This window comes from Choristoneura fumiferana, chromosome 10, assembly GCF_025370935.1.
Source record: "Choristoneura fumiferana chromosome 10, NRCan_CFum_1, whole genome shotgun sequence".
Classification (NCBI taxonomy): domain Eukaryota; kingdom Metazoa; phylum Arthropoda; class Insecta; order Lepidoptera; family Tortricidae; genus Choristoneura; species Choristoneura fumiferana.
In genome coordinates this window covers 14,909,646-14,924,742 of record NC_133481.1, presented here as the reverse complement: position 1 = coordinate 14,924,742, position 15,097 = coordinate 14,909,646, and the positions used below count along the sequence as shown (strand labels likewise).

Sequence of the window (15,097 nt, the reverse complement as noted above, 5' to 3'; positions counted from 1 at the left end):
CGCATAGCCTTGGTACGACCTGCATAAACATCGTTTATATAATAAATATTTAACTAATTTAAAACAGAAATTAAAACGATATCACATTTAATCTGCTTAATCTGAAATAAAACAAATTGTTCAAAAATACGCTGTGCACGTAGAAGTAAAGCTTAACAAGCGATAAGTCACTGATCGCGGGCCGGGGTAGTGCGAATTATGGTAGTTCAATATTTAAAACTCCTGCTTATCTAAAGTGTATATATAGCCTAATGAAATCGTAGACAATGGTCGCAGCGTATTCGAAGCGGCAAATGAAATGAAACCTCGACCGGACGCGTCAGTCTCGGTATCACATTAGAAACCGCTAAGCCTCATGCTCGCTGGACGCACTAGTCACAACACTTAGGCCACGTACGCACTATGCGGGTAACTGCGCGGGTTTAGCGTGCCGTCCTCAATGCATCGCTTGTGAAAGAGACAGCGCACTATAACCGCACGGTCAGCCGCATCGCATAGTGCGTTGCGTGCGTACGTGGCCTTACGGTATGTTGCAGAAATTATAACAGATATTGTAAATAACGAACATCGATCTAATACTACTTTATAATATGTTGATCTCCTGTGGTTTTCTTAACTAGGTTATTACCTAGTCAAGATTAAAGATCATTATTCTTATAAGTAACGCATCTATGATAACTATGCGTGAACAAACTAGTTGAACCAAAATAGAACTAAGTATACAGAGATCGAAGTGCATTTCTAGTGAACGCATTAAGCGATAAGTAACTGCGTTATCATATCAACGACAAGTTTAATACATTAAGTATTAGATAAACTAATGGAAGCAATGAAATATTTTCGACTCAATACCCTAAAAACTATTGCACGTTTATTAATAAAATGCTCTAAAAATAAAAATAAATAAAGTTAAGAAAAACCAAACCCATTAATTTATTACATCACATAATTTATATGTTATCAATATTGGAAGTTAATAAAAAAAGCTTTGAATAAGCTCTGTCAAACACGGTACAATTTTTAAGGAAAGGAAAAACAAAAATCTAACATGTTTAATGATATGTAATTATGAAAGACCGATAATATTTTAATTCGTGTTACCTCACATCATACAGATAATAAAACAACAGTAATCCGATATTATTTCGACATTTGACCTGACATTTACCGACGGGTGCTTCATAATTTGAAGCTTCACATTTTAATAAAAGTAAACAATAATAATAGAAAGCCTACATGATATGCGAGTCGTGAGAATCTAAATCGATTAAATCATCCATCGAAAGCCTGAGAAGATGATCTAAGTAGCCGGAGTGTAGATTATAGACATCGATAGGATCGATACTAATGCCGATGAAGATAACGGCTCACTAACTGAATAACGTAACGCTGTTATTAAATCTATTGTTGGAATATTTGCACCGGTTTGACTACTCATTACGAATTATGACCCACTAAACATTATATCATAAGATCTGTATCAGGCGAAATAGAACGAAGCTGTCGTTCAACGTATGTCAATAGAGGATGTCCCATTAAGTTTAGACGGGTTACTATGGGAAACTCTGAAATAATAAGACTGAAAAATCAATAATTCTAAGGAACTATGTCATGTTTTTTATTGCAAAAAAATTTTTTTTATAAAAAGCTTACCAAAGAATCTGTATTTTTTATTAACTGTACCTACTTGGTATTTGAAATTAATCTGATCACTAGAAGTAGGTCAAATTTAATTTTCAAGCTTTTATTATAGACAGACATTACACCGGTACTGGAATGTAAGTTTTTTCTTCGATACGACCAAATACGGATCTCCAACCAAAGTGAATATCAGTTTTGCTTACCACTAAAATTGTCGTTATGGGTCCTTAGAACAGATCTTTCTACGTCTTATAGTTTCAGTGGTCCTCATCCCATCTAAATCTCTATCCCAATCTAAATGGATCACATGGTATATATATTTCAGCTAATCTTCTTGTAAGTAATTTTCAATTTAATGTATTAGACGACTATTTTTTAAAGTTATTGAATTAACGCTCTTGAACTAAGGCGCGAGGATTTGACAGATCTTCTTTCTGATACTAAATTCCATAGTAGGTACAAACATGAAAGCAATAAGTATATGAGATGAGACAGCAGAAATGTAATCGTATCAAAACACTTACCTATCTCGTTTTATTAAATAACCAACTAATCAATAGGAAGTAACCAATATTCCAATAACAATCTACTTAACCGGAGACAAGAGGGCTGGCAGCTTCCTCGCTCAGCGTCTTGGCATCGTCATACAGCGAGGAAATGCTGCCAGCATTCTTGGAACCACGCCACAGGGGCCGTTTTTAGATTTATATTAGTTTTTAATTATTATTATTAAGTTTTTATTGTTTAAATAATTTATAAGAGTGTTCTTAGATTCTATGAAAAATGTGTAAGTGTGCAAAATTTTAACTAAATCGGTCCAGTAGACCCTAAAATAGCTTAGTTTTAGTTTTAAGAGCAGTTTAGTGTCTAATGCTAATGTAATGATAAAACGTATGAAACAGTATGTTTTTTTTTAATTTAACGACTTCAATCAGATTATGCTGTAGGTCTTATTAATTTAAATGGCTTTAAGGGTTAATTTTACAAATGTAAAACTTTGTTCTTATGACGCGATTTATCTGTATGAACTGTGATAAAACTTTATAATCGTCGGCAGTCTAAAATCTTCCAGAATGCCTAAAGGCAATGCTATGAAATCCGCCTTCGTGCATATCAAGGTTTGATGTAAGGCGTGGGAGAACTCAAAGGCCTAACTGAAACCTACTCAGAACTTGTATCCTTAGACCCAAGGCGAACGAATTAACAATACGGATTTGAAAAGCACCTTCACCTCGAGTTGTTTAAAACAAATCATAGGACCGGACCATCTGTCAACAAGACAAATATAATAGAATAAACAACATACAGACAGACTAATATAAAAGTTTTTTTGGCAACCTCAACCAGTGTAGAAGAGTTATACATTTTTATAATAAAAAGGGTGAAACAAAAACACGAATACCTTATTCCAATAATACATAGAAAATAACGTCAGAATAATACGTAGAGTTTGCCTTGACTAAAACGCAATCAAGGTAAAAATTAAAACAAAATAATGTTTCCAAAATTTAAGTAGATGGTATGAACCAGATCTTTTTCAAAGAGGAGGGCGAAATGTCTGATGGAGGTTGGTAACCGATTCCACAGCCTAGCAGATAGTAAAAAAAGGACAGGCTAAAATGAGATGGGTAGGTACTCGACCGCTAACGATGCTCGCTGCCGGTAGGTAGCCAAGTAGGTGAAACGGTCGGAAAAGAGTATGGGCATTTTTCTATTGTCGCGTTCCTCACGCTATTTAATGTGTTTACTTTTTTTCTGGTTGCTGCACTAAACTAGTAGCTATCTACGTTAATAAGGCCACTTTTGTATAAAAACCTATCAATTCCACGGCGGTTTTATGAAAACATCAGCCCAGACGCAAGTAGTGACAAAGGCAACGGCGTAATAGCGTGACGACAAGGAAATGCGGGTTACCGTTTAGAAATCGCTCATTCCTAACGTACCGTAAACACACGTTCATAAATCACCTTCGTTTCTGCAAGCATGCTAAATATTGCGAATGCAGTCATGTTTGTAACCGGTCTGACACTTTTACCCGTTCTTGTTAATGATGTTGTAAAGAGCTCTGATTAATAGAGCTGTTGGGGTGACCGTTACTCGATAAATATGTGCGTGATCTTTGAGTATCACCGACGTCTGGCCCTTTAGGTGCAGGTATCTCGTCTTAGGTATATATGAAATGATTCTATAGTTTCCTATGCTTAAGTAATTATTGTCTGTGCGTGATCGCAAGGATTATATGAATCGATCGTTAGATTGGCGTCATAAAACGGAACTATTCTAATATGACGTTTAATTTTAATGTAGGGTTTGTAATGAAAGATTCTAATCTACAGGTTAGGCGTAGGGTTTCAGCGGTGAACCTAACAAGCCGGACAAGTGAGCGAAGTCCTTTTAGTTCTCGGTTTATTCTGCGTAACTGGCAATTATTGATTGCGTCCGTCCACTTCAATCACTAGCTATTCATTAGGAACGGTGGTTTGACAAAGAAAAGTTAATTATAGTGGTAACTATGAGTTAACCATAGCCATAATAGATTTCGGAAAACGAAAAGCTTACAAATTTCCCATAATTATATAGAATTTTAACTTTCGCTTGTTAGACCTAGAGCTCATAGGATTAAAGCGATCTCAGCGTTTAAGACTATTGTTAGGCAATAAGCATTTTATAGGTGATCTGATCCAAGCCTAGACAGAGAAAATTACCTAATTGCCATTTACGGCTGATACGAGTAGATTAGCGTTCATTTCACAAAATATGGATCATATATTGTGGCAAAGCTTTCTTACGCCATCGTCATTCGGTGCGGACCGGTAATGAGGATATACGGGCCATTACACTCTCAATATAAAATGTAACATTCAGGTAACCAGACAAATTGCGGTTAGAAACCAATATGCACATTATAGAAACTTAGAAAGCAAATGGATAACGATAGAGCATTGAGTAAAGTCGCGATTTTTGTTTTCTCCCATTATGCCAATAGCGGCGATTATTTGTTTGGGGCCAAGCGCTTTGCTTTCGTTTAAGTGATAACACGGGTGGTTGCATTTTCAAATTAATATTCACCAATAATAACCAGGAAGCCAATAAGAATTGCACAATCTGTGATACTTTCAGCTGCTACCTAACACTAGTGTTACCTTGAACATTACAGCATCAACACTTCATACATAGATAGACGTTAAAATTAAATTTGGTAACTGTTCTAAAACGTAGATGTCAGTTCTTAAACTGAAACAAAGCCGTCCTCACCAGTCAAAAACCCATTAGGTGTTGCGTAAAAAGAACATTACGTTTTAATGGAAATTCCACGGTTTTTACAGTTAAGCGTCTTTTAGACTTCGAATGATGTTGCATTGCATTGCAGAAGATATCGATGTAACATAAAATTAGTTGACGCAATAGAAATCGGGCAAAGCGTTTGCTATGAATGCGGTTAATGATGTAAACAGTACATTATGATATGATGTGTCAACGAGAGCAATGATGTTTTATAATCAGGTCAGAATGTTGCATATAAGCAACTGAGAATTGGACAACTAGATTAGAGTAGGCAACACAAGCAATTATTTTCACAATTTATTAGGAAGTGAAACAGCAAACATATCGACGGAACTTGATTAATTAACTATTTGCGTGTTCTAAAATAGACTTAATTGAAATCGGTTCAGCGATCGTGAAAACAAATATTAATTAGTGCCAACCGAATCACACGTCGTGCTATTTCTCCAAGTCAATTAAAAGCTATAGCTGGTAGCTAGATGAAAGCAATTAATATTTTTATTTTACTCGTTATGTTGTTGCAGGAAAGTTGTGATATTATGGATAATTTAGTTCGATAAGTCTACAATGTAGGCGGTGCGATGTTAAACGTTATCTGCGTAACATTACGATATGGAGCACGCACCAGTTTCCTCACTTTCCTTTTTGGTAACACAACTGTTTTCATGTTTCCAGTATAGCTGACAATTAGCAACACTTTTTAGCACAGTTTGTAACATTTGATCACAAGGCAGTATAAGTTTCGCAAGCCAAATCCATACTGGCTGATACCAAAGTCAGCATTGCCAGCCGGGTAGATATAGGTTTTGCCACAGACACGCGACCGGTACGTAACTATAAAGTTTATATCGAGTGTGCACGAAACTTTATGGAGAACTGAATCATACTGAGTCAACGAAGTGCTGAAATAGTGAAAGTAAAATTTGTCATGATACGTCTTTTGTTATAGATAAATATTCAATTTATCATAATACACTGACTATAGGTTTAGATTGAGTGAAGATTTAAAGACGGAATTAAAAATAACCCAGTATCTTGGAAATTTACCGGCATTCGCTGTACCAAAGCACAGTTTACTTAATAGTTACTACGACACGACCTAAGGCATACCCGCAAGCAAAGTAGCAAAAAAAGAAGCTTTACCTTCAGATTTTACATTCAGTTTCTGCACGGAATGCCATTTTCAAATAGCTCTGCTACAAAGTAATTTTTTCGTGCTGTTTCGTTCGCTCCGTAGAAGATTTCAAAAGCTTACTAAATAATACAAGAGCGACAGCCTTAGATAAAGGTTAAAAGAACAAATGTCGAAATTGATTGGCGAAATTGAAAAAAGACCAACGCTGCATTCACCTAGTTATCGAATAAATGCCTCACTACGAGGGATGGCACGCGAGCACCAGTCCGCCCCTGGCACAGCCACCTTAACATGCGACCTCGAGCGACCATAAAAATCGTATTATCTTACTTATAGCCTATACACGCACAGAGAACATCAGTTTGACTAAGAGCTGCAAAGTTCAAGGACCTCTTTTGAACGCCGCTGGCAAAATACTTGAGAAATTCTTAGACAGGTTTGAATTAACAAAGAAAAAACAACTATGTTTTTGTTCATTCAAATCATTGTTCGTGAATTTCGGACCGGTTTCGATTTTAAAAATATATTTGCGAGTCTTATACATTTAAGTATACCTACTTACGACCTGAAAGCTACTGCGTAACGTGAAGCAACGGGATAACTTCTTTAGCCAACAAGGAAGCTCATTTTAACAGATCTCGGGTTATCGACTTAATTAATGGATTCAAGTGACACTAGTAGATATTCGGTTTAAACAGACATCAACCTTCAAAATAAATTCAACACGACAACAGGAGTCACATCGCGACGCGACTACTGGTTTGATACCAATTTAAAACTAACCTATGAACAATTATATTTCCACTGTTGCTTTTTTGTTTAGTTCACACATATCTTTATAAGTAGACAAGACAAGCATCATTTGTTTCAGTAGAAGCGTGAGAGTAAAAAGTGGATAACTATTGCACAGCATTAATACGTTGTTTCGCGCAAATTAAATTGTGTCAGATGCTTGCCCCACATCGCATTGTCTCGCGTGGGATTTACCTTTATTGTTCACTGCCTGCATTGGCGACGCGAACGGGCAAAATAGAAAATTGTGAACAATGCAGTGTTATTTTTTAACTTCCCCATGGTGAATAGCACTTGGATGTTCCTCGAAATCACAAGCAGTATTTAGTCTTTATTGCCTAGAAGCACGGTTTTCAAACGCCGTAAGCCTGGTGATTACACAAACATAGGTGCTTTTTCACCGGCGAGGATTGAAATCGCGCCGGTCCATTTCCATCAAAATTTTGTATTTTATATTTTGGAGCCTCCACGACGCGCCCTATCACCAGACAGAATCGTGTTTCTGTTGCAGATCCCTCTTCACGCTTAAACCGCTGGAACGATTTGGATGTGGTGGAGATAGTTCGAGAATCTGGGCAAGACATGATAGTTTTTGTTTCCGCAGGATAGCGGTATACCCACTTTACGCAGACTGAATCGCGGGCAACAGCCAGTAAACACTATGAATGCACAGTAATACGTATATTTTTGTGTATGTACGGTGTTTTGTTGTCAAAAGCAAAAGAAAAAGAAAAATGGTTAAATTATGTGGAAACTCTCTCATCGTGCGACTTTCTTGCAGTGGACATTAATTTAGAACAATCATCGTTCTTAGTAGGTAAGCAGCAAGAATGCAAAAAACATCCGCCTATTTGTTTGACGATTCTGTTTGACGATTTACCAATCCGATTCGATTATACAGTGAATCCCATCCTTAATTTTTCTAAAGTTTAGACCTCGAATTTTTAATTTTGACGGCATATTTTAACACACAAACACACGGTAAAAGATAATGATTTTGAAAATTATGGATACAGTAGGTATATACCATTGTTTAGTGGGAAATGTAGATAAATTATTCGACTGAATCGAAACATTACATTAATCTAGGACAGGTTAAGTTAAAGTTGTTTCTTTCCAGGCAAAGCACGGATTGTATGTCATAACATAATCATAATGTAAGTTGAAATTTTAATTATTACGACCCGAGTGTGCCGGTTCAGCGGTAACGAGGTACAATCAGAAATCTTGAGTTTCACTTGGCTTTCCTTGCCACAGCCACATAAGAAATATGCATTAGTGTGCACATTCATTCGTGATAACGCATCGTGTCAGCCACCGTCTAGGAACTAAGCGTTATAGTAAAGATCACCATTTAGATAATAGTAGTTTGAGGAACTCTACCATGCAGCCCGCGAACTTAATAAGGTAGAAGAAGTACTTGCACTTTTTATACATAACTAGCTTTTTCCCGCGGCTTCGCCCGCGTGGAATTCGGTTATCACGCGCTGTTCCCTCGGGAACTGTGCATTTTTCCGGAATAAAAAGTAGCCTATGTCACTCTCTGGCCCATAAACTATCTCTATGCCAAAAATCACGTCGATCCGTCGCTCCGTTTCGATGTGAAAGACGGACAAACATACAAACACACGCATATTATTTATACAAATGATTTGGTGAAAATAAGACAAACTGGTCAAATCCTACTGTCACTACTGTACTACACTACTACTGTACTGTGTGTAATGTCTTCATTCACACTGTTCTACTGGCTTCGGAGGTTTCACCTAGCATTTGACTCGTGCACGAAAACCGACAAAAGAGGTAGGACTGAACATGACGAGTAACTAAACAACACGTCTCAGCATCCTTTCCTCGCCACTTCGAGTGTGTGTCGTAGTTTTGTATATAAATGTAGAACACATTTTTTTCCATGTTGATAACATAGCAGAAAAAATAAATAAAAACCGAGAATACTGTTCTAATCACTAATAAATTTATCAATCAAATTGTAAAAAATTACAGAAGAAAAGTTACAAAACCACAAGATTTCGTGACGTAGAAGAAAATAATTGGTAGATATTTTGTTTGCTTCCTGTCATTTTGACTTACTCTGTATCTTGATTCTGGTTCAGTTTTAATCGGCATTCAAGTATATTTACGGACATGAACACTCAAACATACCGGCCATATAATTTTGATGTTTAAGTGTTAACTGAAACCAGTAAGCAGTTTCCTTGGTACGGTTACGCAAAAACGCCGGATGAACGCATTTATGCGCTAAAATACATTTTAAGCTGATTTAAGTGTGGATAATGTTTAGAATACGTTAATGGTGTGGATTTTATGCATGTCATGAATGTTCTCCGTGAACATAATGTTTTAATGGTAAGGCAAGTAAGTACATAAAGCACTAGGCTCAAACGCGACGAAGAGACAATAAGTTAGGAATATTGAAACTCTTTAAATTGCAGAATGAACTTTTTTCAGCCATGAGTAGCGTAGTATGGGGGCCTAGCCTACAAACAAGGATATAAAAAAGGTTACAGGATATCTCGAGCTTGATCCTTTCGTGTTGCCAGTGTTCATAGGTAATCGATCTCTTGTGGGTTTTCTAATTTTTAAAACTTTACTGATATAAAAAAAAAAAAGATTTGATTAGGTCCGTAGTTCGTTACCACAAAGTGTGCATTAGCACACAATCAAATCTTAAAATACGTTTTTTACGAGTACTTTATATATACCAAGCCCAAGCCCAGAACTACGTTTATGTATTGAATACATCTTAGTATTTTAGTGTTTAATATACTATTTTACGACCAACATTTGGGAGCTAGCTAAGCATAAACTCGTCAAGGATTTTACGCATATCTGTGTGTATAATCTGGGCTGGCAACAGTTTAGCAAATGAATGTGGCTATTCGACAAGTCTGTGTGATTCAATGGCGACACACTTGAATATCTGGCAATGACATGCTTGCGGCGTCTCCGTAAAAGGGCACTCCCAGTACGCCACTTGCAACGCATTTATAAAGTAAACTTTTTTATGAAACGGAGAAAATACGAGTAAACGAGTCTGATGGTAAGTGAACACAAATGCACTCAACCCTTTTACAGACCCCGCTAATTAAGATACACTACTACCAAATGAATCATAGTTTTATATTGTTCACCTATGGGTCCGGCTACACGCACAATTATAATTGCGCAAATTCCAATTTGCACAAGCAAACATGTGCGTTAACACGGCAAAACGGTATACCGTACAAAAGGCTTTTGGACGCCATACTTGCAGCATTTGCGCCAATTTTTGCACAAGCCGTTTGCGTACCTATGCAAGTAGCTGCGTGTAGCCGGGCCTTATGAGGGCTTAATTGGCTTAAAAGGAGATGATTCTGTGTTTGACTGTCTGCATATTGTATTTTTAAAGACTCCAATTGATTTTATACCATATTGTAATTTTAGCAAGGCCGAAAAAGGGTTAAACAGCCGCAACACCCAGAGAACTAATAATAAGACGTCACGCGAGTCAAAAACGGGAGACGCCTCATCAGCTAAACAAAGGCCTCCTCCTTAGAACGCCACCGGTTGCCAGCCACTTTGACGATGTCGTCAGTACTCGAGTCCAGAATTAGGCAAACTAGATTGACAGCTAAAAATGTTAACAGACATAAAACAATATGCCTAGGAATACTATATCAATACAAATATGTCGATATAACCTTGTATAGACGCGGAATGAAAATGTTTGTCACTTTTGGGCTTTATTTCCATAGCTTTAGGTCTAAAAACGACAAACCTATTGATTGCGCGACTACACCTAACACCAATCTGATTAAGTAATTGTATTCTTTCATGTATTCATTGTCATAACTCTCGCACACACAGACTTGCCTATACCATACATTATAAAATTATATGGGTCTCCTTCGAAATCCATAATATGTCTTACTAGGACAAGATAAAAACCAAGAAATAATTTTAAACTATTGATGTCATGATATGAAATGTCAACTAAACAAAAAGACGAATGGCATTCTTACCAATGTTCAACAGATTTTTTTCCCAAATCTTTCAAATAATACAATTATTTTATTATTATTTTGTATCCAGTTTTTTTTTTAAATTGGTATTAAGGTTTTTTAAATACGGATATTACAGTACTGGTGAACCTGTGGCAACATTTGTGTGTAATAAAGTGAACTGTCAAGTTGGTTTGCCTAATTCTGGACTTGAGTATAGCCTTGGGAGGGCAAGGCATCGTCTTCCTTTGACACTCCTAATTTAAGTCACAAGGAGCTCCTAAAATACTGACTGTATTTGTTTTCTTACTTGATAGCTGATTATGATGCTAGAAATAAGCAACTTGATAGGCAGCTGTTTATTATAGTTAATAGAAAGATAAGGAGTACTTGCAAGAATCAGTGTTCATAAGAAAAACAAACTTATCATTACATTCAGGTGCTGATTGGTACATAATACTATGTTTCTCATGTCCTAAGCAAGTTGCAATGTTGACAATTTCTCCTATCTGTACCAGGAATAGATAATGAAGGATAGAAATGTGAATTCAGATTGCCAAATAGGTATGATATTATAAATCCATTTCTTTGCATTTTGTATTAACCACTGGTTGCCCTACAACTGTCTGCATCCTGAGGGAATACGGTATTTGACAACTCCTAATTTTGCCATATCTTAATATTATTATGAAAATATAGATATACAGATAGTGTTTAGCGAGGAGAAAATTTAAATCGGTTGAAAATTGGATTTATAGTGATTTTTTGAAAAATCTATAAACCTGTCTCTTTCTCAAACGCTTTTCTCTATGCAGCAAGTATGGCGGTACTGGCGTGTGACGTCACATGCCAGTATGTCTTTCTCTGTCTAATCTTGAATTTCAAACCTTTATAACTATTGACTGTATATGACAATAACTTTGTTATTTGTAAAGGTAGCTTAAAAATTGTTTTTCTGTTTGATAACAGGCATTGTGTAGTTTTAATTTATAAAACATATACAAATACCGTATTTCGCGCTTTCCCAGGATAAACCGTAGCCTATGTAAATTTGGGATAGTGTATTAATGAAAGATTTTTTTATCTTTTTTTAGTATTTCAGTTGCTCTCTGTTTGTGGCATGCATCTGTCAGGGGTGGTGCACTACTACAAGTGCACACTAGCAGCTGCCGACCCTGGAATTGATCAACTGCATGTCAATGCTCGGATCTCCCTATATATACAAACAAAGTTTACCTCTGTGTAGACATTTGTACAGTTCAGTCAGCTTCATTTATATCTGACACAGTGTAGCAAGAAAAATATAGAAATAGAGTTGTATCAGATATTTTATGCATGTGCTGTGGTGTCAGATATAGGTGTTGGTGACCATACAGAATTACAGATAAGAAGTAAACACTGTTTTTATGGCATAGAGCAAAACTGGCTAGTCTCATTTTTTTAGTTAAACTTTTGGGGATAATTCAAACCAGTTTTCTGACATATCTTATATCTGATAGGGGCTGTGCCGTATTATACTAATTTAGATTAAAAAATAACATTTATCAGGCATTTATCATTCATTTATTATTTTATTCTTGGTTAAGATGGCGGGATTGCGGTGGATGCGGAAAGCACAAGACCGGTCTGAGTGGAGAGCCTTAGGGGAGGCCTATGTCCAGCAGTGGACGTCTTTCGGCTGACATGATGATGATGATGATGATGATTTATCAGGCCAATTTTTTGGTGTTCTGAAGGGGAATTAAGATGAACAAATGTCTCGCAATTGCATCATAATGTTATCTTTGGTATTGCATCAATGAGAACTGATAATGGCAGCGCTATTGATGATAATGGATGACAGTACTTTAATAATACATTAGCTAGCTGTGTGGGAGAACTGCAAATTACTAAATGCATTTAATTTATGCAATAACAGTAGTTCCCTACTTCTGTCTATTGCAAAGGTTGCCTGGAAGAGATCACTCTCAAGCGATAAGGCCGCTTATTGCTTACCTTGGAAAATTTCTATATAGCTGTGTTTTCGGTACTGCTTACTATGTGTTAAGCTATCTTGAAGAACTGATTAAGGGTGAAAATCAAATTAAATTTACCTATAATATGTATGAAAAAATTGTGATGATACTGGAAACAGTAGGGTTTAGTTTTGTTACAATTTCTTGCTTAATTTCACTTCAGTTAAGTAGTAATTCCTTTATGGTACAGTCACCAGCATTAATATCTGCCACAGTGGAGTGTGCAAAAATATCTGACACGTCCTTCCGGCCCTAGAAATAGTCTTATCAGATATTTATGCACGCTTGTTGTGTCAGATATTGGTGCTGGTGACTGTACATAATCATTTACAATCTCACCAATACACTGCACAACGATTAAACTGTTAAACTACTATTAAACTCAAACAAATTAATGACAGCAACCTAACTTTTGTTATTTACTTGAAGATAATCTACAATTGAAAATATTCAAGGGTATTGTAACAAAAATCAAATAATACACGGATTTATTTTTTAAATAATAAAGGATGATGAACAATTAATCAGAAAATAATTACAAGTGACAAGTAGCTCATATATTTATTCCAGATAGGTTCCTTGGCCTGAGAAACCACCGTATTATGTAGGGAACCAAGTAAAAGTGCAACAATAGTATTACTCACCACATTATTATAGTTGAAGGTTGCAGTAGCAGGAGGGAAATATTCTCTGTCCATTTTCTCTCCCATCTCGAATAAACACTAAATATGAGCACACACGAGTTTCACGTCCCTGGCATTTCTCTAAACGACGCGCCTATCGTGTAGGAGTCCTAATTTGGATAAAATGCTTAACGACCGTTGGGGAGTCGCAAGTCCCAAGTAGTCCGTACAAGCATTATTCCAGAGCACTTAGAAACCAGTTGGGTAGTTTATAAAATTTATATTGAACAATTTACACTATTTTAGCCTTTTAGAACAGATTTAAATTATTTTACTTTCAATAATAGAAATTAGAAATATTTTATTTGACAATTTACCTTGACACACATAAACGTCAAAGCCGCCATGTTTTATGCCGAGTTGCCAGGTAGGTATCAAAACTACTTCTAAAATCTCAATCCTGACTGAAGGTCTTCTGAACTGAACCCGCTGCCACTAAGTATACTATTCCGTCCACCATCAAGTCATTGTCATTCTTCTATTTTTTTTAAATTAGAATAAGAATGAACATTATTAATTTTCATGTACACTAACATCGCAAAGAAATTATGAATCGAACAGTCCAGATTGCACCCAGAGATTATAGCCGCTAGAAGTTGCAAGTCAAATTTTGGAATAATTTAATAATTATGATGTGGTCATTCATAATATAGCTGCTATGATAGTGAAAAGAAATTAAATGTGGAGTGGGGTGGGCGCCAGCCACTTTCTTAACATAAAACATTGCTTGTCTTTCTTTTTGTATTCAAATAGTTTTTTTTGCATATGGCAACAATTTACTACGGTCGGTGATGATTAGTTTCAGTTCCTCTTTTGCCCGTTTCCTACCTCTAGTTTAGAGGCGATTCAAGAAAAAAAAAATCGATGCGATACGATTATGGTGCTACAGGGTGTTACCAAATTAGAAGTAGATCCAAACTGATGTGTTACTTACTAGTGTTGCTATTTTTACCATTACCCTTCCCTAGCAAACCCAAACACTGGCACAGGCGTAGTAAATCTATCTATATCGCAGTATCGGTGGAGGATTATCGGAGCAGGGGTGAGAGTACAGTCACCAGCACCAATATCTGACACAAAAAGCGTGCATAAATATCTGATACGATTCTTTTCCTAGGGCCGAAAGACGTGTCAGATAGTTTTGCACGCTCCGCTGTTGCAGATACATTGCTGGTGACTGTACCACGGACTTCATATGATGTCGGTGTAGGGTACCTACAAGAAACTAAACAACAAAATACAGGGTCAATACAATATTAACTTAACATTATCAACACAAACTGCGATTCAGCGTCTTTCTGATCTCTGATTCTGAAATTTGAGTTAATATTTAGCATATCCCACTAATATTATAAATGCGAAAGTTTGGAAGTCTGTTTGCTTGTTACTCCATCACATCAAAACCGCTGAAACAATTTAGATGAAATTCGATACTCAGATAGTTTGGAGTTACGGGGAAGGACATAGGACAGTTTTTATACCGGGAAATCACATAGTTCCCGTGGGATAGGGATAAATGAATTCTACGCGGACAGAGTCGCAGTT

The 15,097-nt window shown here is 36.4% G+C and overlaps 1 protein-coding gene across 2 annotated transcripts in view; it reads right to left on the bottom strand.

Annotated features, from left to right (window-relative positions):
• Positions 1–13,914, bottom strand: part of jvl (javelin-like) — an 82,397-nt gene extending 68,483 nt beyond the window's left edge. The window contains exon 1 of one of the 2 annotated variants that reach the window (XR_012451798.1): positions 13,514–13,914. Coding sequence is in view for 1 of the 2 variants with exons in the window: in XM_074093637.1 (XP_073949738.1) it covers positions 13,514–13,579 (66 nt within the window). In the remaining variant the exon portion in view is untranslated. The remainder of the gene's footprint in view (positions 1–13,513) is intronic. The other variant, XM_074093637.1, reaches the window with a different exon arrangement.
• Positions 13,915–15,097: the final 1,183 nt, after the last annotated feature.